This window comes from Sceloporus occidentalis, unplaced genomic scaffold (assembly GCF_023333645.1).
Source record: "Sceloporus occidentalis isolate IW3139 unplaced genomic scaffold, rSceOcc1.0.p SCAF_7, whole genome shotgun sequence".
NCBI classification, from domain to species: Eukaryota; Metazoa; Chordata; class Lepidosauria; order Squamata; family Phrynosomatidae; genus Sceloporus; species Sceloporus occidentalis.
In genome coordinates, this window is record NW_028316987.1 from 79101754 (window position 1) to 79128638 (window position 26885).

The 26885-nt window shown below is 42.0% G+C and overlaps 2 protein-coding genes across 3 annotated transcripts in view; one reads left to right on the forward strand and one right to left on the reverse strand.

The window, feature by feature from the left end:
• The window catches only part of LOC149310010 (enhancer of polycomb homolog 1), a 72716-nt gene that overhangs the window by 45267 nt on the left and 564 nt on the right, over positions 1–26885 (reverse strand). The window contains exon 1 of one of the 2 annotated variants that reach the window (XM_089533482.1): positions 6071–6585. The exons of the other annotated variant lie outside the window; for it this stretch is intronic. Coding sequence (XP_089389608.1) covers positions 6071–6223 — 153 coding nt within the window. The 5' untranslated portion in view covers positions 6224–6585. Of the gene's footprint in view, positions 1–6070; positions 6586–26885 lie in introns of those variants that run through there. 2 annotated transcript variants of the gene reach the window in all.
• LOC149310011 (uncharacterized) overlaps positions 6136–26885 on the forward strand; it is a 235216-nt gene continuing 214466 nt past the window's right edge. The window contains exons 1-2 of the mRNA XM_089533474.1: positions 6136–6223; positions 11599–11732. The gene's annotated coding sequence lies outside the window, so the exon portion shown is untranslated. The remainder of the gene's footprint in view (positions 6224–11598; positions 11733–26885) is intronic.

Consider the following 26885-nt stretch of genomic DNA (forward strand, 5'->3'; position numbering starts at 1 on the left):
GATTATGGGACCAGTAATTAGCAATTTCTCATCCCTGCTAAAAAAAAATTCTAAAAAAAAGTAGAAGTCAGAAAAAGTATGCTTGTGAATACTTAAGGCACCAAGGTCAAATTCATATGTAACTATCAGGCATGATTCTGTATTCATTATGAACAAGCAAAACTGTGGTGCAGATAATCTGTTTGCTCCCGGTTACAAACATTGATTCTAGTTCACTCTGGAGTAAACAACAAATCAGTATACTATGTTCAAATGTTAAAATAAGCTATTCTTTCTTGGTTAGTTTTATACACTCGTATGCAGAGAGGATTGATCAAGATGAGTGCATCAGAACTCTATCCATACACAGTAAGCAACAAGGCACATCATTTGTATATAAACATAACCATTAGGATGTCAGTTTTAAAAATGTTCCCCTGAAGACACACAGTGCACAGGGTAAAAGAAGACACTAGCTTCCTCAAGTTCCTGACAGTTATCCTACATAAGAGTGCAATGGGAGGAGAGCTTCCTTGCATTATAGAAAGATGCCTGTTTTCAGTTTTAAATACAAAACTCCCACTCTTTACCTATACAGTATATTCAAGTTTGGGACTAACAGATCATTAAGGCTATATTACCCAACAGGAAAACACCATGATGGAGGAGGAAAATGTGTTTTATACCCTTTCTACTCATGAAATTCCTATACTGTAAAGTCACAAAACTATAAACTCCCATTCCAGGAGCTCCTCTTGGCAGGTGGGGAAAGATTTGTCCTATACATTTTCCAAGATCCAATTTGTATATTGCCACTCGTTGTTTAGCTTATTAATTAATACTGCTATAGAAACAGCCACATTAGTACCTGCATGTTCAATGCCATTCAAAAGGTGCTACAATATGAACACTCAACCGTTTTGCTTCTATGATCATGCAAATTATGACACTAGGCCATCTACCAATAGCTATGCTGATTACTTAACTTTTATTTTCAACAAAAGCTCTTTTTCTTATCAGAATAATCTTATGAAAATAATCTTATGAGGTTCCATGCTCTCAAGTACTAATGCAGTCATTATGGCCCACTACTTACACCATAACAATCCCATGTGAGCACTTCTGCACGAATAGATCTAGGCTGCAGAAAAAATGTCTTTAGCACTCATGACTTTTGAAATGTTGCTGGACTGCAACTCTTATCAGCCCTAGTCAATGCAACCACTGGTTGAGTATTATGGGAAAAGCGATCAAATAATATCTGGAGGACCACAGATTCCCATTCAGCTACTTCTCAAGCCACTTATTAAAGAATATCATATAAAACAGTCATTCTAGAATATATCATTGTGCCATATTCATCTCTTTGATGTGTCAGTCATCAGAACAATAAAAACTTTCCCACAATTAGCATGGACTCATATCTCCCCCTTTCTGGCAATTACCATGGTCTCCCTGCCTTGCCTCTTTGTTTTGGTTAATACACATCAATTAAAAAGCACCACAGGTACATTCACCTCTACACATCTTGTCAATTTAGACTGCAATCTTGCCCCAGTTGAGTATCCCTTATCCAGAATTCCAAAATCTGAAATACTCTAAAATTTCTGAAATAGTGGCAGGGAGACTCAATCTGTACCAATCAGGCAGAAGTAAGCCCTACTTAGAAGTGAGATTTTTGACAGCTGAATCAGAAGTCTAGTGACTTCCTAATCACTTCTTGTTCAGAAGTACCTAACCATGTAGGTGGAAAGTTCATAAGTCTGGCAAAAGACTACAATGCAGGGAAATTGAATTTCATAAATATCAGTCTCAGGCCCTGGGGCTCAAACAGAATAAAAATACAATAGATCTTTTTACTTCTTTTCAATTTAATCCTCTGCATGTTTACCATTTCAGCCTCTTAAGTAAAGGCTGATACCCCACAACTGATACCCAAGCTTTAGTGCTGGGATCTATATATCAGATCATACCAACATTCAGTATTTCAATAGAATTTGCATTATGTTAGCATTCATCACACTAAAACACATATAACTGAAATATATGGAACACAATATAATCTTTAAATGCATGTTGCATCACATTCAATCAACAATAGAGTCAGCCCTTCTTATACACAGTTTTTTTATATGTACATGGATTCAAGCATCCACGGTTTGAAAATGTTCAAAAAAAGTATAAATTTCAAATGGCAAACCTTGATTTTCCAATTTTTATAAGGGACACCATTTTGCTATGTCATTATATTTAATGGGACTTGAGCACCCACAGATTTTGTTATCCATGGGGGATCTTGAAACCAAACCCCAGCGTATAACAAGGGTCCATTGTACTGTTCAATGTTAACATCAACATCCTGTGAATTTTCTCTGGAAAAGAGTATTTAATGAGAGCAATCCTGCTTTTTAAAAAAGTCAACAAGCCATACATTCATAGAACTTTATAGGATACTAACTAGAATTGTAGAAGTTCCTACAAATTAAGTTTCTGTATCTCCATGCACCTTAATACATACAGCTACAATTCAAGTACTTTAAATTGCTAAAATTCAAGAATCTGTCATTCAAGTGAGCTGTTCATATTGCATTATCTCCCCGCATTGTACAGACTATACTTAAAAACCCAAGAACATATTGTTCAATATACTGAATAGATTAGACAAAAGGGATTGTCTTCTGTTTGTAGACTCAAAACTTAATCTCCATGCTCAGAAGTTTATACAAAGTTAATGGTTTAAATAAGATACAAAAGTGAGGAGACCTCTCAGGTCAAACTTGTTTTCAACAACAGGCAAACAATTCCTTCTGCTCTGCAATCCTAGTTTATTATATTAAGCATGTAAGATCCTTTTAAAATACAAAAATTAGTGCTATGGTTCATAATCCAGAGATTTCACCTTACTTGTGCTCAAGTCATAGCTGTTATTGTCACATGCTCTGAAAGTTTTCAAGCACATGGACTTTTTCACTCAAAGCATACATGTGAAATTGTTCAGGTCCGCTTTATTTTAAACTATTTTTTCCTGAGACAAATGCAGGTGAATCAGATGTCATCAACTAAAGTGACAAGAGGTTCTTTTTGTACAACAGTTATATCAAAGATATAGCCATGTTAGTCTGGAAAATTCAAAGGGATCTTGTAGTACCTTTGAAACTAAATGAATGAGAGAAGATGGTAGGATGCACTTCCATAGACTTGATGCATGGGGCAGTTAAAACAGTTTTATTTGGACTGGAAACAGCACATAGTCAAAAAGCTTTTGGATGTTAGCAACTGCTTCATGCGTTATAACCTCCAAATGTAAAGAATGTGCATTTGCAAGAGTTTCTTGCCATTACTACTGAAAGACGTGGCTAAGAAAATGAGTGCTTGTGGCCAGATGAACAGCAGGAGACACCCTCACAGTACGTGGGGCTTCACGGTGGTTTTATGGGGCCCTGAAAATAACTTTCATCCCCACCATGGCCTACAGGCTGTTGGTTCCCCTTATCTTTCTTGTGTACCAATGCTTCAAGGTATGTTTACTTCTGAGAGCTCATGAAACCCCACTGGCTGACCTTGGACAAGTCACTCTCTAAGCCTCAGGGATGGCAAACCTCCTCTGAACATATCTTGCCAAGATAACCCCATGATAAGGTCACCACAAGTCAGAAATGACGTGAAATCACACCACCTTTATTTCTACTTTCATGTCAAGATCCTTCAGCTACCCTATAAGACTAACTACAGGAAAGGAAAAGATATTCCACCACAACATTAGGAAGACCTTCCTGACAGTAAGAGCTGTGGGACAGTGGGACGCACTCCCTCGAAGTGTGATGGACTTTTCTTCTTTAGAGATTTTAAAACAGAGGCTGGATGGCCATCTGTCAGGGATACTTTGATTGTGTCTTCCTGCATGGCAGAAGGGGGTTGGGCTGGATGGCCCTTATGTTCTCTTCCAAATCTGTGATTCCAGAAATATTTGCAAGACTACTAGGAAATACATTCTTATCAACTACTACGAGTTGCAACCCGTCTCTTGCCAGAATTCCTTCATAAAAGTACATTCGGCCATCTGTTGGCAGTGCTCTGACTATGTCTTCCTGCATGGAAGGGGATTGGACTGAATGGCCCTTGTGGGCTCTTCCAACACTATGATTCTATGAAACAGTACCATCCGTGGGGCAGCTATATCTTGTGTGGGTCATTACAGATACTAGCCAATGAGTGTCTCTGATATCCCAGCTTCCACAAGCCCCATTGGTGGTGATAGTTAGCCAGCACTTGCAATATATGGCAGAAAGATGACAATCTCCCTGCAACTAAGTATTGTGTTGGATGGTCCCCTGTCAAGAGTGCATTAGTCTTCTGGCATGGCAGAATAGGGTTGGACTGGATGGCACTTGGGGGTATCTTCCAATCTAGGATTCTAACTCTCTGATACCATTCTAGTGCTTACACTCAATCCCCCACAATGCTTTTCTGGCCCAGACCAAAAAACACACTGCCAACCCAGCAACAACATGGGCAGCTTCAACTTTGTGTGTGTGTGTGTGTAGGGGTGTGTGCCTCCAACTCATTTTTGACTTCTGGCAACACTATCACTGGGCAAGTTTTCTTCTGAGAAGGTTTGCCATTGTCTTTCCCTGAGGCTGAGAGAGTGTGACTTGCCCAAAGTCACCCACTGGGATTCAAACCACTAGTATTTGTGAACACTACTTAGCCACGACTGTGACACTATTGCCAGGATTATAACTCCACCTCCAACCTATTTTGGCAAGATTTGTTTGCGGGGAGGGTTGTCATTGCTGAGAGTGCAACTCGCCCAAAGTCACCCAGAGCCCCAAGTCCAACAATGCCACACAAACCAAGCCACAAGCACATGGGCATCCTCAACTGACTACCATAGCTGGAAGAGACCATCCAGTCCAACCCACTGCCATGCAGGAGATGTGTATGTGCATGTGGTGTGCCTTCAAGTCACTTTTGCCTAATTTGGGGTTTCCTTGACAAGTTTATTCAGGGGTGAGGTTCCTATTGCCATTCCCCTGAGGCTTAGAGAGTGTGACTTGCCCAAGATTGCCTAGTGGGGGTTACCCAGTGGCTTTCAAACCACTAGCGATCAGGAGCGCTACAAAGACTCGATTGTGACACTGTTGTCAGGACCATAACTCCACTTCCAAACTATCATGGGGTTTTCTTGGCATGTTTTTGGGGGGGAGGGTTGCCACTGCCATCCCCCTGAGGCTGAGAGTGTGAAACTCACCCAAGGTTACCTACTGGGGGTTACCCTGTGGCTTTCAAACCACTAGTATCCAGGGGCACAGTCACAACTGTGACAGTTACTGTGATCATAATTCCACCTCCAACCTATTATGGGGTTTCTTTGGCTATTCCCCTGTGGCTGAGAAAGTGTGACTTGCCCGTGGTCACCCAACGGGTTTCAAACCACTAGTGTTCAGTGTCTCGACTGTGACATTGTTGTCAGGACCAAAGCTCCACTTCGAAACTACCATGGGGGTTTTCTTGGCAATTCCCCTGAGGCTGACAGAGAGGGAAGCGAACCCTGGACCCCAGAGCCCCCTTAAAAAAAGCCCAACTCCCAGACCATGGCGCCACGCGTAACGCCTGGCGAGAAGCACATGGCCAGCAGCAGCAGCAGCAGCACTTTCTACTTCCTTCCCAGCGCACAGGCGCCACCTAGCGCCCGAGGGGCGGAACTTCAACAACGCCAACGCAGCCAAGCTCTGCCCGCGCGCTCCCGCTCACTGCTCGCTCCCGAGCCCGCGCGCGCTCCCGCGGACGACAGTCCGCAGCCAAGGCCCAGCCCCAAGCAGAGGCGCCACAAAATGGCGGCCGTCCGCCGCGTCACGTGACGCCCTTTGTGCCTTTCGGGGGCCGAGGGGAAGCGAAAACGGGGGGGACACCTTCGGGGGCCGCTCTGAGGGCAGCCAGGGCCTCCCGAGGGCCCTTGGAGGCCCCTGTGTCTCTGAGGGAGGGAAGGGCGCATGAGGGAGGCCTCGCGGGGGAAGGAGGACGGCGGCCATTTTGTGCTTGCGCAGAGCGGGGCCCGTCGGGGCGGGAGGGTTCTCCGAGCATCACGTACCGACTCCTCTTCCTTCTCCATGCCCGTGGGCATCTGCGGCACGGCCCGGTTGATGGAGGCATACTCGGCCAGGTCGGGCAGGTCCTCGCAGCGGAAGACCGGGAGCGGCTTAGACGCGTCCAGCGCCCGGGCCCGGAACGACAGTTTGCTCATGTTAGTCGTCGTCGGAGGCTGCGGCTGCGATGGCGGCTGAGGAGAGCGAGGGAAGGGCGGCGAGGGCGAGGGCGCTGCTGCGAGCAGCCGAGAGCAGCCGGCCCCCGCCGAGCGCTCTCATGGAGGGAGCGGCGGGGCTCCCGCGGCGGGGCGGGGCGGGCTCCGAGGCGGGTCCGGTCCGGGCGCAGAGGGCTCTCCGCCGCCGCCGCCTTCGCCTTCGCCGCCGCTCGGGCTCCGCTCCTCAAGGCGCCGCCGCGGCCAACATGGCGGACATTAAACCTCGACTGCTGGCCGCCTCTTTCAGCCAACCCCAGCGCCACAGCCATTCCCACACTGCATCGCGCAAGGCGCGGGCACGAGCCCCTCGCGGAGAAGGAAGGGAGGGAAGGGATAATAAATAAAGAGGGGCCGGGGGCGCGCGGCGCGGGCACGAGGGGAGGGAGGGGAGGGGAGGGCGCTTCGTCGGCCGCCCGTTTGGCCCCCGTCCTCCCAGGAGGAGCAGGAGGAGGAGGAAGCGCCGGCTTCCCTCGCGGAAGAAGGCGGCCTAGCAGCCCTCCTCCTCCTCCTCCGCCGCCGCCGCCATTAGGGTCATGCGGCCTACGGTTTTGTCCTGTTTCCTTTACCTCAGCGAAGCCTCACTCGACGGAGCAAGGAAACAAAGCGCCTAAAACATCCCCTTTGACAGAATTCAAACACAGAACCGTGTGTTTGTAGAACCAGTAGATAGACCTCGTAGCGCCTTCGAGACTCACTGAAAGAAACTGGCAACATGAGCTTTCCATGACTAAAGTCTGCTCCCTCAGATGCATTTTGGTGGAGTGGAAGCCAGGGACAGATACACACACACACACACACACATATATATATATATACACACACACACACACCATTGGTATAAAGTGAGGATGTCAATTCAAATCCTGACATCACACCAACAGCAAATATATGTCTGTGCCTGGCATCCAGCTCCACCAAATGCATCTGAGGAAATAGAATGAAGTCTACGAAAGCACATGCTGCACATTTGGTGGAGTGGAAGCCAAGCAGATGTATATATGCCATTGGTATGTGAAGATGTCATTCAAACTTGCACATTATACCAATGGCAAATATACATTTGTGCCTGGCTTCAACTCCACCAAATGTGCAGCATGAGCTTTCCTTAAACTTCAGTCTACTTCCTCAGATGCATTTGGTGGACTGGAAGCCAGGCACAGAGACATATATATGCCATTGGTATGTGAGGATTTTAACTCAAACCCTCACATTATACCAATGGCAAATATGGCTGTCTGTGCCCGGCTTCCACTCCACCAAATGTGCAGCATGAGCTTTCGTAGACTTGGTGGAGCGGAAGGCACAGACATACATTTCCATTGGTATGTGAAGATATGAGAATTTGAATTGGCACCTCACATTATACCAATGGCAAATATATGTCTCTGCCTGGCTTCCCACTCCACCAAATGCATCTGAAGAAATAGACAGAAGTCTACGAAAGCTCATGCTGCACATTTGCTGGAATGGAAGCCAGACAGAGACGTATATTTGCCATTGGTATAATGTGAGGATTTGAGTTCGCACAACTCACATACCAATGGCATATATGTGTCTCTATCCTGGCTTCCACTCCACCAAATGCATCTGAGGAAGTAGACTTTAGTCTTGGAAAGCTCATGCCAGTTTCTTCCTTTCAGTTAGTCTCAAAGGTGCTACAAGATCTCTGTGCATCTGAGGGAGTTAAGTCTACCAAAGCTCATGCTGCCAACTTCTTTCCTTTCAGTTAGTCTCAAAGAGGCTACAGGCTTTTTTAGTGATGCTCAAAATGGAGGACTAAATCCCTTCATCCCCACCGCAGAGGGAGCCGAAGGGCCTACGCTTATCCCCTCACACAGGGGTGACCAGGGGTGTCCTCCTTTTCTCCAGGATGTGTCCCACACCTCAGCCTTCTGAAGATTTTGGAATTCCAAAACGTCCTCCATTTTGAGCAGGGCCATGCAGCATGGATTTAGATTTCCAGGGAGTGTTTTTAGCTTTTTATTTGGGCAGGTCTTCTGTTTCAACCTTCTCTTCAGGAGGGATTCCAAAATTTCCTCCATTTTTGAACAGCACAAAGTGTGTTTAGCTCTTTTTTTGTTGGTCATGTCCTACACTTTTCCTGGAATGCCCTACATTTTTGGTGCCTTGTCCCCCTCTGCAGTTAGGACATCTGGTGACCACCCCCTGAGGCAAGGTGCCCAGGGGTGTCCTCCTTTTGCAGGACACATGTCTTCCATTTCAATCTTCTCTCCAGGAGGTATTCCAAAATGCCCTCCGTTTTTGAGCAGGACTAAGAAACATGGATTTACATTTCTAGGAGTTTCTAGCTTTTTGTTTGGGCAGGTCCTATATTTGTTTCTTGAAATGGCCTACATTTTTTTCCTGTGCAGTTATTAGGACATCTGGTCACCCTGCTCCATCCTCTCACACAACCAAGGCCAGGGTGACCAGATGTCCTAACCACACAGGAAGACAAGACACTGAGAAATGTAAGGCATTCAAGACAAATAGAGGGCTTGGCCAAATAAAAACTAAAAAAAAAACAAAAAAAAACTCATGAATGTAAGTGCATGCTGCTTAGATGTGCTCAAAATGGAGGAATTCCCCTCACAGAAGGCTGAAATTGAGGATGTGTCCTGGAAAAGGACATCTGGTGACCCTTGTCTAAGAGCCTCCTTCCAAGGCTGACCAGGGGTTCTCCTTTTCCAGGACCTGTCCTACATGTCAACCTCTCCAGGAGGAATTCCAAAATGTAAAAAGCATGAAGCCACATTTCTATGAGTGTTTTTAGCTTTTATTCAGTGACATCCTCCATTTTTCTTGAATGCCCTTGTCCTCCTTTGCAGTTAGGACATTTGGTACATTTCAGCCTTCTGTCCTGGAGAAATTCCAAAATGTCCTCCACTTTGACCTTGACTAACATGAATTATCTTTATGGGTGCTTTTAAAGCTTTTGCATTGGGCCACATCCTACATTTTTCTTGGAGGTCCTACATTTTGTATTCCTTTGCAGTTAGGACATCTGGCAGAAGTGCCCTCTGTGTGAAGGGATGGAGCAGGGTGACCAGATGTCCGAACTGCAAAGGAGGATATCCCACAACAAGGATGGCACAACACAGTGAAGAAGGAAAAGATTCCCTATCAAATGTCCTCCAGAAGGGAAGGATTGACACAAACACACTTTCAGAGTGTTTGGAAACTATGTGTTATAGAGAACCCGCATGGTGTAGTGGTTTGAGTGTTGGAGATGACCAGGGTTCGAATCCTGGCTTGGCCATGGAAACCTACTGGGTAGCCTTGGGCAAGTCACACTCTCAGTCTTAAGAGGCTGGCCAGGGCATCTGATGAAATTTGCCAAGAAAATGCCATGATAGGTCAGCTTTAGGGTTGCCATAAGTAAAAAAAGACTTGTGAAGGCACACAAGAAGAAGAACAAATGTGTTTCAGATAATGGGTTAAAATAGTGGCAGCATCACAGCCCCCTGTGTTCTCCCTAAACTATAATTTATTGTCTCCTCCCATCATTTTGTTCTCTACTAGGGCTCTGTGACATCAAATAATTCTATGGAATGGACTAGGAACAATGTGCTATTTAAAACTCCATGGCTTTCAAACTGAATTCCCATTTCCCCAAGCTTTATTTTTTAAATAAAAAACAGACAAATGTAGGAATAGAGAGAGTCAGGCCACTGGTCCATCTGGAGACCAGTACTGTCAATTCTAACTGGCAGCCATTATCCAGGATTTCAGGCAGAATTATTTTCTAGCACTATCTAGATATCCTTGGCATCCCCTTGGTGTTTTTTTTTTTGTCCAAATACTAAGCAGACGTGACCCAGCTTGACTTAGCGTCACAAAATCCCATGAGAATAGGTGTGTTCAGGGTATATGTGGATAAATTCTTAAAGCCATAATTGTATTGTTTGTATCGAACACACCCTTTAAAAGGCACTACTGTCATATGCCTTTTTAACAATATTGAGGCCCTTAGGTTGCAACCACTTGAGGTTTTTTCCCTTCAAACTACAGCTTAAATGAAATGCTAAACTAGTATTTCCTAAACCTTTTCAATTAAAAGCTGTCTTTTAAATATGCCCTAACCTCCACTATCCCCTACCTGCTGGCAGCCATAGGTTTTTGACAAGCCCATAACCACATACGTTTTTGAAATGCTGCTGTCCGTCTAATTTGAGAAGACCCATAAAAGAGAACATGGCATTACTGTACTTCTTTAAAATACAACTGTTGGGGTAGTACACTTATGACTGGAATGTGCATCAGTGGGAGCTTTTGACACATTCCTCACTTAATATATATCTGTACTCAGCAAGGCATGAAGCATTTCCAGCTAAGCTTCTCTCCAACATGGTGCCTCCTATGTGTGTTTGTTATATACTGACACCACTGTACTTGACCAAAGATTCATTTATTATAGTATCCAGTGATTGTGTATTATACTATCCAGTGATGGTGTAAACTATAGCTGTGCAAGAGGACAGATGGGGAAAAGAAAAGAAAGCCACCCTTGGCAGAGTCTTGCTGTGGTGGCTCATGATGGACCCAATAAACTGATATAAAAAGTAGATACTATTGCTTAAGATTAGGAAGTGTTTTCCAGGCAGATACTGAGAAGGAATACTGAGAAGGTTTAAAATATAAACATAACTCCTAAATCTGAGCTGTCCCCACCTTACATTATGCATATATTAAGACAGTAATCCTGTACCAGCTTTACACTGGAGTAATGATAATGAACTGCTCAGTAAGCATGGGTGCTACAAATATATTAACAGTCAAGAGTCTGATTTCTGTGCAGTTATTTTGCATTCAATTGAGAAAAGCTATCTACCTACCAAAGTACAATCAGTTAAGCTATTTTGGCAGATAGAACACTTCTGGAGGATGCATAGGTCCCAGCAGTTTAACATAGGTGGGTTACAGACCGCCATTAAAGTACGCACAGAGTGCGTACTAGGGTTAGGAAGGGGCTGGCTGCACCAGCGACGCAAATCAGAAAGGGGCCGAGCAGCCCCTTTCTGGGAGTCCCCGCTGCTGTTGGGGTGTCCTTGGGGCTTGAAGCCCCAAGGACACCCCTTTCCAGGCTGCGGGAAGCGGCCTTTTGCCGCTTCCCCGCAGCCTGCAAAGCGGCGGATCAGGGCCTCGGAGGCTGCCAGTCTGGCAGCTGAGGCCCCAATACAGCGGGAAAAGGGGCGGGTGCAGGCCACCGCTTTTCGGCGGTCTGTAACCCTCCGTTGTCTTCAAAAGGAGGAGCTGGGCTATACAACTCATTGGTTTATTTCCAACTTTTATTTCTCTCTTTTTTATGTTTGATCTAGGATGTCACCAGTTACACTCTGAAGTCATTTGCAAACTGCGTTGGAAGACTGAAGAGAAACAAGAATACCAGGGTCATCTTGGCTTTCTGAAAACACTTCTAGTTTTAAAGCAGCTGCTGCACTGATACTATCAGGTACATGTACTACTTTCTCTAGGGATGAACTGTTCAAAAAGATGCATAAAAACCTCATTGTGCATAATACTAGTGATGGAAAAATAATTTCTAATGGAGATAATCACTGTTTACCTTGCACATTATTAAATCATTATTTTCAAGCAATGTTCTAATAAAGCAACATACTTTCAAATGCTTTAAATTATCTTGCACAGAGCTCTCCAAATAGGACCGTAGTGTCTAATACACATAGTCCCTTGTGGTTGCTTTGTGGGATATAAGGAAATTCTGCTCTGAAAGCATGCTATTTATACAGAATGTTTAATGTAAGAGTTGTAGTACAAGGTTGTCAGTAATTACTACAGGAAAACATTCTACTGTTGTTCGAAGACAGCTAAAATTGAACCTGTTTACTCTGTGTTATTTCTCTTATATCAAGCACTTTGGGGGATGTTGTATGTTGCAAATACCTTCGTTGCAATTTACAAAACATAGCTATTGTTTCTGAGTGATTTATATATTAATTACAAGTTATGACCTCCTCTGTCTTTAACTCTGAAAGCACATAAAAAAAGGAGTATCAGATTTTCTTTGATACCACTTCAGGAAGATCTCTTTAGAAACAGGAGTATCTGCCTTTGGAACATGATGAATTCAGGTTTTGGTCCCTCTCTCATGTTGCAGCTGAAACACTTTAGGAAAATCACAACACAGGTATCTTGCATAAGATTTGGAATAACTATTAAGAAACCAGACAGATGTTCCCGGTCATTTGAAACATGGTCAGGAAATAGGAATTCAGTTTGTGCTGAATGGTGTTACACTCCAACTGAAGATGCAGAGTCACAGTTTTGGTGTATTGATGAACCCAGCTTTAAATTTGGAGACCCGGGTTTCTGTGGTGGCCGAGAGTGCCTTTGTACGCTTAAACCTGGTGCACCAATTGTGCCCATTCTTATAGGGCTGCTGTGACACATGCTTTAGTTATATCCATCCTATTCAGATTACAGTAATGTATTACACACAGGGCTGCCTTTGAAGACTGTTTACACCACTTAATGTGGTGTAGGCAGTTGCAGCCAGTGTTAACTGGGGCTGGTGCCAGAAATCATATAATTCACCTACTCCAATGTCTCCACTGGCTAACAGTCTGTTTCCAGACACTATCCTATGTACTGGTAGGCCTACATTTGTGGCTTTGGTTCAGCCAAACTGTCAGACTATATCTCCTGCTATGAAACTACTTGGGTCTTAAGGTCCTGTTAAGAGAACTGAATGTTGCTGGGTTTTTTTTTTTTTAAGAAAAGGGCTTTTAAGAGGCTGCTGCATTGTTTTAATTGTACTACTTTTTAAAACTGTTTTTATATCCCTTTTAAGTATATTTTAAATTGTTTAATATTGTTAATAAGTTGATACAATGTTAATGTTGACCTCTGGTATACTTTAAACTGGATCATAATCATTTTAATTTGTAAGACACCCAAAGTCCCATTTCTGAGGGAAAGGAGAGTTAGAGCCTCATCACTCCCGCCCCTCTAATAGATCTACAGGACAAACACAACTAGTGCTCTGCATAACTAGCCTACTCTTAATCTGAGCATTGTAGTGCACAGATCCTTGTGGAGCTAAGATTCTGCACTCTGCAGAATCACTCAACAGAATTCACATGCTGGCCACTTGTGCAACATTGCATGTGTACAATTGCAAGAGATTACAGTCGTGGATAGTGCTGGCCAGTGCATATTGGTAAAATAACCTTAAGTGTAAGGTTATTCCTGCGTACAAAAGTGTTAAAAATAGTTTTTCTGTTACAAAATTGTGAGAACCTGCTTTGAGAGACATAATATATATGTAAATAAAAAGATTGCCTATATTTTTACAATGTTTAATCTCCATTAAATGCAACCCTAAAGTGAATAGTTCTCCTTTTCTGTAAAGTGACTGCTATTTTCATTGGATAACTCATATAAATATAGACAAACTATAGTCCTTCTGTATAATTTGCCGGAAGGTTAGGCTGCATGATCCATATTCTGCATTTGCTGTAACTTGGTAAAGGATGGATGGTACTTCTGAAGCTAAACCAGCAAATAAGCTAATACTGTCTCTCGTTCTGGCTCTTTTACTTACCAGGTAACCTAGCTGAAGGATTTGGCTGTAATCCTACATATACCTGCCACACAGTAAGCACAATTAAACTAAATGGTGCTTACATCTAAGCTGTATAGCACTGGTGATTTACACTTAAGGTTATTTTACCAATATGCACTGGCCAGCACTATCCACGGCTGTAATGTCTTGCAGTTGTATACATGCAATGTCGCACAAGTGGCCAACTATTATTTAACAGGCCAATGTTAACAATGACTTGTATCCAGATTAAGATGTCCTCATCCTACTGTACTCACTTATTTTAATGTGAAGTTTAATAACTAACTATGGCAGGGTGCAGACCACCAAAAAGAGGCGCCTCCTTGGCGCCTCTCTTTGCTGCACAGGAGTGCTGCTGCCTACATATGGCACTGCACAGCAGCGCAGCAAAGAAGGAACTGTAAACAGCGGCTCCTTTTTGTGGCGCCGCAAAGCGCCAGAGACAGCTCCATTACGTCGCAACTGCGCAGCGCCGTTTGTAGGCAGCGCAGCTGCAACATAATCATTGTGTGCGCCGTTTCTATGGCGCTGCGCAACTGCGGCACGCTGACGACCTGAGGTAACCCTAGTACATCGTGGACACACTGCAAAGGGCCCATCTATACTGGGCCATAGTCTAAACCCTATCCATAGTCTAAACCCTATCCATTTTGTAAAATCACTTACTGATTTTAGTGGAGATTTTAGATTGTAAGATTCCTAGGAAATTCTTTGTTTCTTTATTTTTATTCTGTAAAGAGCTGTGTACATTAATTATACAATTAACATTAATTAACAAAAATTAACAACTATCATGCCTTACAAATAAATTGCCTTGTAGTATATTTTCTTATGTACTTTTTTTAAAAACAGACTAAAAGTCAAAATTCTCTCCTGATTATGTATGATGGACTGAGAGTGGCATTATCTTCTTCTGGATCAGGTAACTGTGGAGCGTTACAGACCGCCTAAAAGTGGCGGTCTGCCGGCGCTGCCGGTTGTTCCGCAAGGGAGCCGCAGCAGCCAAACCGCGCGACTGCCTCATGGATCAAAAAGAAGCCCCAAAATGGCACTTCTCTTTGCGACGTGCTTATGATGTCGTGAGGCGCCAATGGTGCACTCGCTGCGTCATATGTGCCGTGCGACATGCGGATGCAACGTGTCTGCTACATCAAGATGGTGGCGCCCGTGTGGAACGGGCGCCGCCATTTTATACGGACTCGGTCCATATTAGGGTTAGGGGCGTCCAGAAGGGACGCCCCTTTCTAACCCTAGTACGCACAGAGCGCATACTTTATGCCCGTGCGGAACGGGCCTAAGATTAGTTTCAAGCAGATGACTCTTGTCTTCTCTCTCTCTCTCTTGTAACTAAGAATTTTTGAGGCAGTGACTTTTACAGATCCAGTCATGCCATCCATTTTAAGGACTATATATCACTCATTTCTGTGTTACTTTTTGCTTTAAAAAATATTCCTAGGGTGATTCTGCTTCTCTTTCAGGCAGAGTGTTTCTTTATTATTTCAGTTAACATGCAACAATCTGTACAACTATAGAATGTTAACCCATAGATTGTTGATTTAGAGAATTTACCTGCAGCAGAAAACTAGAAATGTTATGTATCTAATAATGATGAATATACATCATTGTCCTTCATATTTTTAATTATTTAAAAACCTTAAAATTATAAGCCAGTTATTTTGGTAGTATTATAGGGATTGGGAATATTCAGGCTTCCAGATGTTGTTATACTGAAATTTCCATAGTCCTAGGCAATTTAGCCAATAGTGAGCGATAATGGGAGTAGCAATTTGACATTTGGTACACCATACATTCTCCATTGCTACCTTAAAACTAGTTTCTTGTCTTTTCAGTTCACGTCTATGCTACTGTGAGAGCCAGAGGATTTTTTAACATAAAAGAAATATTAGTACTTTGTTGTTCGGTGCCTTCAAGTAACTTCCGATTTATAGCAATCCTAAGGCTACCATGGGGTTTCCTTGGCAAGACTTGTTCACAGGGAAGTAGCCTTTGCATGTGACTTGCTCATGGTGACCCAGTGGATTACATGGCCAAGCAAGGAATTGAACCTTGGTCCCCATAGTTGTAGTCCAACACTCAAACCATTATGCCATGCTGGCTCCACTATTACTACTACTACTAGCTTCTCCTAATGAGGATTTATGTCTACAATGATAATAGTAGTAGTAGTAGTGCTACCATTATTATTATTGCAGACATATTACGTTCTCATTAGGAGAAGCTAGCTGTATATTATTGTAGAGACAAATACATTTTCTAGTCAACTGAAAATCTTCTCACAATGATCCAAAATAGTTGTAATTGTCAGGGCAACTTTCCCCCCAAGAAACACATGAAAAATGTCATAAGTGGTGATCTTAATGTATTTTCAAAATGTAAATTGGACATAAAGCCAGATAATTAGCTTTTAATTCCACTTCACAGTAAAAAGATCATATTAATGACAGAAATGCCTTATTACTAATTGCAGTTATATCCAACTTTCTGTCATCATAAAATCTAATAGAATACATGCACAATTACGTGGTGTCTCTCCAAACTCTGAATACACACCGATTAGAATTAGCAAATTGCACAGGCCTTTTAGACTATGCACCCAATAGTTGTGCTTGGGAGGAATAACATCAAGGGAAGAGAGGAAAGAAAAAACATTGAAGACTTGAACATATATGGTCAAGTACGAATTGGAATAGCTGAGTGTATGAGTCAGAAGTGAAGTTTGTAGACACCTGCAAAATTTCTAAGATGTAAATTCTCTGATTGCTGGAACAGTATTGGTTTCAGAAGAAAAAGTAACAAGCATTAGGTATCTCATGATATTTTATCTGGTATGCAGGTTTGTAATTAAAAAAAAGTCTATCAGATTCACAGTACACAATTTTGGTTGTGGCTGCTACCTTATAATTCTTTTTGAAAGCGTAAAGGAATACAAATCGGTGGATATTAGCCACAAAAGTACTGTTTAAAGGCACCAGCCATGTTCCTTTGTAAGAATCCCACCTCCAAACAGGATTCCAGGTCCATATGATCAGTGCATATTCTCTTGCTACTGTGTGGAGCAGGCAAAATCTTACTAAGAAGCAGTTATATGTTCATATTAAATCTGAACCAAGGCTCTTGGTTTATCATTTGCTTATGCATAAAGAGTATAAAGCCAAAATGTGTAGCTAGCTTCCAGTTCCCAGCATATTTGGAAGGAAGATTCAAGTTCTTGAATGGCTTGGGAGTCTAGTTTGGACACAGTGTTCAACTGTTGGTTCCCAGTGAGTTTCTGGCTACTTTAGCTGTACTTTCTGATTGCAAAAGATAAGCAAGAATGGTCAGGTAGCATGCAGGAACACACAGCTTGTCTACAGCAAACCAGAATTTTGGATTCTTGTTATGTGTGATTTGTTGTTGTGTGCCTTCCAGTCATTTTTGACTTATGGTGACACAAAGGCAACTTATCAGAGCTTTCTTGACAAGGTTTATTCAGAAGAGGTTTGCATTTGCCTTGTGAACCTGAGAGAGTGTTTTCATGTCTAAGTGGGGATTTGAACCCTGGCTTCCAGATTTGTAGTCCAATACTCAAACTACTACACCATGCTGGCTCTACATCCAGTGTTTCTGAATACAAGCTGCTGAAAATGCTTGTTAACTCTACTGTTGATCAACGGTGTATTAAATGGATTCTTAGTTTACTCTAATGGAATATTTTTATACAAGAAAGCATGGTTGTAATATAGCAACTGTAAGAGGGACATGAGTAAGGAATAGCCTTCTGCTGAGTTTGCATGATAAACAAAAAGGACCTACAATGATCCTCACATCTAACAGCTATCCTGTGTAGTGTGCCATCCATCCATCCATGCCCTCTTTGAGGACTCTTTAATTCTGAAACTTATCTCCCTTCCAGATCTGGATATTGTTCCCAACTGACACACAACAGTTTGTAGTTACTAAGCTATCACCTCTTTTGCTGTTTTTGGACTCTTCCTGAGTATCTTTCTCTGCTTCTTAAACCTTGGGAATCAGAGCATGTCAGTGCCAACTTTTATTTATAAAAGACGCTTTCTTCTTCATTTCTCAGAGACCTTATTTTTGCTGACATTCATCACCTATGTTGACTATTAGAGGGAGTAACAAGGGAAGAGCAAAAAAAGGAGGAAAAATATTTGCCGTTGCTTTACCTTGAGCTACAAAAGAAGTTTCTACCTTCTATAGATATTCTGAATTACTGTCTTGTAACTGGCTCAGTTTTGACTGCATGAAGATAGCAGTGTCATGATCTGTATAGACTGATGTGAAAGAGACATCACTTTCTCTAATTTTGTTCCTTACACATTCTTAATGTTACCTGATATAATGAGAGAACATTCAGTTGTTAGATACTTCCTGTCATCTAAAAACACTGTTACAGATAAATTTTATGTTCTTAGGGAAAATATTCCTCTGTTTCTAACCTAGCTAACAGATTTATTCAGATACTTTCTAAACATGTAATCTTTCCCTTAGCCTTTTCTCGTTTACTTCTCAGTTAGTTGGGCCTATTCTCAGAATAATTCACTTTTATGGTGTTCAATCACTGTGGACATTTAGACTGGGCTGGGAAACCTCTGTCTCTTCACATGACTACTCCTGTGAACTCTTTCAACTAGCTAGGCTGGCAAAGGCTTATGAGAATTGGAGCCCAACAACATGTGGAATGCCACATATTCCCAACCCCTGGTTTCTGCCAGAATGGCAGAAGCTTGAGAAATTACTTTTGTCTCTGCACTTGCAGTCCCTGAGAATTTTCAAAAAATGGCTAGAGTTGTCTATCTAGGCAGAAATCTAAAGGGTTGTTTATTTTCAACATTCCATCTCACTTACTTATGTAACCAGGATTCTGGAATTTGGATTTTTAATGGCAAAAAAATAAGGTGGTAACTAATCAGAATGGTACAAATGAGGGTAATAAGTGCATACAGACCCAAACACTAAGTCAAGACTGGGGCACCAGTAGCAGTGCAACATGCAGATATTACATGCCCTGAACAATGAAGGCTTTCTGCAAACACCATTTATTTCTTAATATTTCTTCACAGGAATGTAAAGTTGGATTCTCTCTTTTAAAAATTCAGATACTGGAGAAGACAGACTCTGAAGATGCCCACTGCTTCACAAAATTCCATGCTTATGGAAGCATGGGGGGAAATATGATGTAGTGCCTTATATATTTGTTTGTTTGAAATTAAAATACTTGAGCATCTCACTCTTATTTTAACTTATTTACTTAAGAAGAAACAGTGCAGGATCTTTGAATATGAACAGATGGGTTACACTATTTCTATATTTTCAGCCATCTTGAAAACAAAACACAATTATTCACAGTAGTATGGCAGAAGCTGGCTATAAAGAATCATACAAGTTATATCATATAACTAAATGGTTAGGAAATAAAGTATCATGAACACCATCCAGTTTTGGTAAGTACAAAGTTACATTCACTAAGAAAATGTATCCTTACTATATATGTATAGTACAAAATTTAAATGGTCCTGCCTCATGTGGAAGAATGACACAAGGCTCAAGATCCTATTTATCCTCTCTGTCCATCTGTGTATATTTGTAGTCTGTTTATGGAGACATGCACTAGAGCAGTCTATGGTGTACATGGTGTACACATGTTTGCCACAGGGATCCAAAAGCTTCATTGTATGGAAAGTCTAATACTGCAATTCTGCATACACTTACCTGGGAGTAAGAACCACTGAATGCAGTGTGGCTTACTTCTGAGTAGACATTTACAGGACTGCAGTGTAAGGTTCTTCAAATAGTAGTGGAAAAAAGTTATAATGGAGACATATTAACAGGATCAAAGTGAACAGAACTGCAATTTATCTTCTTATAGCATAAGTATTACTCACTTATAATTCAGTATAATCAACCAAAAGAGCACAGAACACAAACCAATGTCACAGGTGCCACTTGATACTCTGGATAGTAAATTCTGAGGACTATGTGTCTATAATTTGCCTTTTCTTTTATGTTTACTTACTCTAAAATAGGGATAGGTAAAGTATTGCCCTCCCAGATGCTTTTAGACTGCACTCCCAGCATTCCTCAAGAATGCCTATTTTGGCTAAGTCTGACAAGACTTGCAGTCCAACATCATCTGAAGGACCACACTTGGGCCACCTCTATATTATTATTATTATTACTGTAAATTATCTGCGAATAGACATTTAAAATACAGGATGACTCAGTCTATTGCCACTGTATGTTGCATAGATCTTGTCAGATATAAAATGTCTTATTTTCTTAACATAAGCATTCTCTGAATTCTGGCTTGCTGTCAGTTCAGACCATAAACACTCACCATTATCCAGAACCAGTCCTTCTTCAAAATCAGTAGCAAACTTAATTGTAGTTCTTCACCAGCAGGATGATGTGACGAAACAGCAGTTTTATTAAAAAACTGAACGTTTTTAGATGAACAAGAACACAGTCGATACACTACACATATACCATGCAGACCTCATCCATGTCTTTGCTGAGGGCTTATTTTCCAAATCTAGCATCCTGTTGGTTTGTATACAGTTTTAAAATTAATTTTAATGGTTTTAACTTTACAAAACAGTTAATTATTTTAAATAATGTTTACATTTATACTTTTTATTGCTTTTTATGTAGTTTTAATCTATTTTTTTCATAAATTGTAATCTCATTATTGGGGAAATAAGTTTTAATAAATGGCAATAAGTCCCATTATTGGGGAAAAGGCAACATATAAATAAAATAATAATAATAAACCTATCACATCAGACCCCAATCCTAGATGAGTACAGGTTGTTTTGTGCTGTGTTTTCCTACTGAGCAGGTACCAAGACAGAGCCATGGTGTCCATCAGCTTAAATGAAACTCTTCTCCAAGCCACAACTTGTTTAGGCTGTTGAAACTTCTTCCTAGCCTTCCTTTTTGTACTGTATTCACTCATTTCAGAATGTCTGCATTAAACTAGTGTTTTTTAAAAAACCTATACTTAAAGTTATCTTTTGAATCAGTTTCTGATATTATTATGCTCTTTACTGAATGTCACGTTTCTGGTCCTCCAATATCTTGCTGCCTTTCTTTGCTTGACCGTTTCTTCTTACATGGCTTTTTCCACTATGCTGTTCTGGATAACTACACTCACTCTGGAGTCCAGTGTCACTTTGCCTTGCTCTTATCTTGTCATGTTAGTGAGGCACCCCCCCCCCTTTTCATGGTAACTAACTATTCAAGAAAATCCACTTTCTTTCAGTCTCATTTCTGAATACCCCTAGGGGCCATTCAGACTACCTTTTACCCTGGTTCAGAAACCGGATTAAAAGTGGGAAGTTCATATTGGCCCCGATTCTTTAACACCCAAATTCGAGGTTTGCACACCCGTTGAGGGGCAAATACCCCTTGGTGCGGGTCTTTTGAAAGCGGAGTTTTACCTGTATTTTTTGAGAAAAAATGGGTGTGGGCAAATGTGAACTTGGCCCCGGTCATGATCGGGTCAAGTTCAGGGGAGGGATTAGGTCAGAGAGAGGGCAGAGGGCGGAACATGCCTCCCCTTCATCGGGGCGAAGGAGGAGGAAGGAGCAGGAGGAAGGGTGCCATGGAGGGCAGAATCGGGGTGAAGGAGGAGGAGGAGGAGGAAAGAGCAGGACGAAGGGTCAAGTTCAGGGGAGGCACGTTCCGCCTTCTGCCCTCCTCTGACCTATACACAAGTTCTTATGTATAGGTCAGAGGAGGGCAGAGGGTGGAACGTGCCTCCCCTCTCTCAGGCAGCTCTCTCTTTCTCTTTCTCTCTCTCTCTCTTGGAATTTTTATTTTTGACAATATGTGAATAGTTCTACAGGTTGATACATATACATATTGATAGAATGTGTCCGCTTGTGCTACATTTCCCTTTCTGCTAGCTGCCCTCACAGCACCTCACTTTGCAAGAGGCCTTGTGTGTAATATGCGAATGCTACAATGCAAATGTTACAAATGTTTCCCTTTCAATTTGGCAAATTGATACAATATGTGAATGCTTTTGCTACATATGTAAAGGCATTCTGGGGTCACAGTCAGAGGGAGAGCAAAGCAAGAGGATGCAGAGATGGCATTCTGGGGTGAGGAATTATTATTATTATTATTATTATTATTATTATTGTGACTGGAAGAGGATGGCTTGGGGGGAGGCAAGGGCTTCGGAGGTAGCATTGGGCTGGAAACGAAGGGGAGGCTAGAAGCTGGCTTGTGGAAACCCATGACTTTGGGGGAGTCACACTCTCTCAGCCTCAGGGGAAAGGCAATGGCAAATCTCCTCGGAACCAATCTTGCCAAGAAAACGCCAGGATAATAATAATAATTTAATAATTTGCTTTATTTATATACCGCTATTCCAAAGATCATAGCAGTGAACAGCAAGTAACCTAATTAGCAAGTAAGCTAATTTGCCCCCAACAGTCTGGGTACTCATTTTAGCGACCTTGGAAGGATACAAGCCTGAGTCGAGCTTGGGCCCTTTTGCTGGTCTTGAACTCGCAACCTTGTGGTTTCGAGTGAATGGCTGCAGTACAGGCATTTAACCACTGCGCCACCAGGGCTCCTAGGGATGGGGTTGTTTTAGCGTTGCCATATTCTGTACTGACCCAAACACAAACAACACACACACACACACACACCTGAAGGTTTTTAAATTTGACAAGTTGACAGAATATGCAAACACTGCTGCCAGTTTTTTTAAAAAAAGGAGGGGGGAAAGCACCCATTCCGTTGGCCAATGGCTGTAGGATATGTCACCTTTGACGAAAGCAGAAGTGAATTTGATTGACAACAGAGGAGGCTCCATTTTAAACTGGTACCACAAATGTGAACTTCAGAGGGGTAAATTGCCCCAATCGAGGTAAAGGGTAGTACGAACTTCTTTCTGGGCATATTCGATGTAGGGGGACCCAGATCTTCCCAGTTCTATCCAGGGCAAATGAGCGAGTGGGAATGGGCCCCTAGTTTCATACTAGCTCATGCACTGCACTAACAAGCTTCCTTACCCATTTTCATTGCTTATTCAGTCTGACAATTTCACCTTTAATTCTTTTCTTGTGTATAAATTGCATTCTGCAGAGAAGCTACATCCCAGCACAGTGTAAATAAAACAGAACAGTGGATAGCAGCTTTTGTGGACCTACTTTCAAAATATGTCTTAGGTATCTAATAATATATACTTATAAATTGGGTGCATGCACATCTTGTTGTATGCCATCAAGTTATTTCTGATTTATGCTGACTTTAAGACAAAACCATCATGGGGGTTTCTGGGCAAGACTTGTTCAGAGAAGGGTTTGCCTTTGTCTTCCTATGAGGCTGAAAGAGTATGACTTGCCTAAGGTCACCCAGTGGGTTTCCATGGACTCAAATCCTGGTCTCCAGGTTATAGTCCAGTGCTCAAACCACTACACCATACTTGCTCTCTCCCATGTGGGTGTGTGCACACATCTGCGAGCCACCTGTTGACATATGGTTGAACAGGGAGTTGAACCCTGGTCTCCAGGGTTGTAGTCCAGTACTTGCTCTTCCGTGTGTATGTGTGTGTGTGCACGTCTTCAAGTTGCCTGTTGACTCATGGCAATGCCATGAATTTCATAGTTTTCTTAGGCAAGGAATACTCACCCGAGGTGGCTTTGCCAGTTCCTTCCTCTGAAATATAGCCTACAGCACTTGGTATTGATTGGTGACCAGTGCTGACCCTGTTTAGCTTCCAAGATCAGATGGGATTCTGAGTTTTAAGGTATTTAGGCCCATACGTACAGAAGTAATTTTTTTTTCCAGATACAATGACAGGTAGATACAGCTTTGCTAACACAGCCCATGCCACTTGATTTTTGGCAACTACTGCACGCAACAGGAGACCTTTAGCTATATAATTAGCCCACCACATTTGTGACTTTGACTTTGGCAGATTTGATTATTTGTGGGTTTGATTTATATGTTCTCTCTAAGAATCTCTAGGTCCTCCAGTGCAACTCTGCCAGAGGCTGACCATTGAGTTGTGCTGGAGAACCTAAAGGCTCCTGGAGAAAACTTCTCTAGGCATTTGTAGGTCCTCCAGCGTGATTCATGACCAACTTCTGGCAGATGTTGACCACAGAGTTGCACTGGAGGACCTGGAGATTCCTACAGAGGTGTTCTCTCATGTAAAAATATATACATATATATTTTTTATTTACAGTTTTTCACATTCACGAGGGTCCTTCAGCCCTAACCCCAGTGAATGTGGAGGGATCACTGTACATCATATTGAGATTAGTGGAGGCTCTGCTTACTGTATTTTAATACTAACTCATATTAAAAGAGGCACAACCATGAAGCTTTGATATATCCTGCATAACAACTTGGTTATGCCTAATTTAATTCAATCTGTTTAAGTTATAGAGGCCTGTAAACTGCATACATTAAACTGCCTTACTTCAGTGGTCAGTACTTGGCTTGACTGATCAGTCTCAGGTCTATATGCCTCACAGAGCTGCTACCTGAGTTCCTAAGGTGGCAGGAACTGAATCTCTAATTTTTACATATGCAAAAACTATGCTCAGAGTGACCAAATGTCCTCGTTTTCCAGGGCATGTCCTACATTTCAGCCTTCTGTCCAGGAGGAATTTCAACCTGCCTTCCATTTTGAGCAGGATTAAGAAGCATGAATTTATATTTATATTAGTGTTTTTAGGTTTTATTTTGTAACATCCTACATTTTTATGCCTTGTCCTCCTTTGTGGTTAGGACGTCTGTTCACCCTGCATACTCTGTTACTACACTGAGGATATTTCCTGTATATTGTTCTGAACTACTTGAAGGAAAAGGGGAACACAGGTGTAACAAACTGCAAAAATGTACCTTACTGCACACTTCATTGTGACTAAGTGTATATGGGGACGGAAGGGGTGGAGAGAAGAAACAATCTCTCCTTAAACATGAACAACAGCTGATCCACCAGGGCCAGTCATGATACATTCATACACCTCTTTTACAGATGTATGTACAAGGCGCTAAGAACTGCACCCATGTATCAAGGTGCCTGCAACACTGTATGGTGCAATCATGTGCTGCACTGCCACATTACTGAGATGGAGGCTGCATGAGTTGCATTCTTAGATCTGAAAGAGAACATCCATGTCTGGCCTTTTCAAACTACCATTGTTAATACACACTGTGGCCCACAACCAGCGAAAGCATTTTAGCTGCTCATCTGCCCCTAATTGAACTGATATTTTACTTGGATCCAAATGTGGAAATGTTTAGAAAGCCATTTCTACATCTACAAAGAGATGACCTTTACTGAACAAATTTACTTTGAAACCTTTAAATAGATGCTGCAGCATCCAACTTCTTGTAAAGACATTTTGTTTCAAGGACATGAAAAAAATTATCTCAGAGTACAGGCTAGAAATATTTCTGATATAACACACAAAGCAACAACGTCTTCTATAATCCTTGTATTCACATGCATGTACCACAGAATTATATAAATAAATTACTCATACAAAAGGCTTCAGAATACTAGTCTGAGGAATTCCTTAAGGCGGAAAAATAAAACATTCCTTCACAATACTTTAATAGATTCCTTAACCTGTTGCGTTTTCTATGGTATTTTTTGCAGATTTCAAAACTATGCATTTATAAGGTCAGTCGTTTTATTTCACGATTTTAGCATGTGCAGCTAAAATCCACCCAGCCATCTTTGCATCAGATCAATTAATTTTTTATTTTTATATGAATACAGATATTTTGCAGGAAAAACTATACATGTGTGCCTTTAGTAAGCGTGTTTGTGGCTGAACACACACACACACCCCAAACATGGAAGCCTGCGTGGCAATTTGCACGAATGCTTGTGTAATACTTGCAAAGTTTAATTTCTATCTGCATGCCAATGAAGCTCAATTAAACCGTGAATATCTACACAGTTTTAAAGAAAGGATTTTAAAGAAAGGGCTGAGCCCACACATTTTGGTTCATCTAAAAAAAGAACTCTGAAGCAAGGGAGAAAAAAAGGCTTTCCAACTCAGCTAGAAATTTCCAAAAAATCTATACTTCACTAAAACTAGGGGTGTGTGTGTGTGTGTGTGTGTACAGATAGATAGATAGATAGATAGATAGATAGATAGAGAGAGAGAAACAATCCACAGAAAATATGTAATATTTTTTAAATTCCTTTTTCAAACAGGGGTGAAGACATTACCAAAGAATAACCCAGTTCTTCCCCCACCTTAGGAGGTTTTTCTTTTAAAAGGGAGGAAAAAACTCCAACCTTGCCTTTAGCCTCACTGAACAAAAGGACTGTGACGACACGTCTGTTCTGGTGTACAGTGCACTGGGGGGACTTAGATGGCAATGCACAATAGATCTACACACACACGCACACACCGCACAGAAGATGTGTGGTGAGATTATATGCTAGCTATCGACAGGAGAAGGAAAAAAGAGGAGGAGGTGATCCAAAATCTCAAAGCTTGCCCCACCTTTCTTCGCCCCCTCCCTCTTTTCTTGGTGAAACGACCATAAAATTGTTTAGGAGGCACCACAGCGCCACCAACACAGATCAATACAACACACACACACACAAAGATTTCCCACCGTGTGCAAAAAAAAAAAAAAAAAGGCTTCTAAAAATGCCCCCAATGACAAAATGTCTCCCCAAAGCCCCCTTCTCCCAAGACCCCGAGAGAAAGGCTTTCAAAGATGACTAGAAAAAGGCCAGCGTTTAGCAGCAGACACAACTTGAGACCAACCCTGTTATGTCAGCCTCCTTCTCTGGCAGTTTCCCTCAAAACCAGCCCACCCCTCCACACCCCCCAAATTCAGTCTGGCTTTAAAAACACAACCCCCCCCCCCAACATCCATCTCTTCAGGAGCATTCCTGTCTCCCATCAAACAATACCTTGTGGTCCTCCCCCCCTTTACAAAACCATTTCTGTGCATGTATTTTGTTCTGCACATATTTCTTCCCAATATTGGAAACTCCACCTT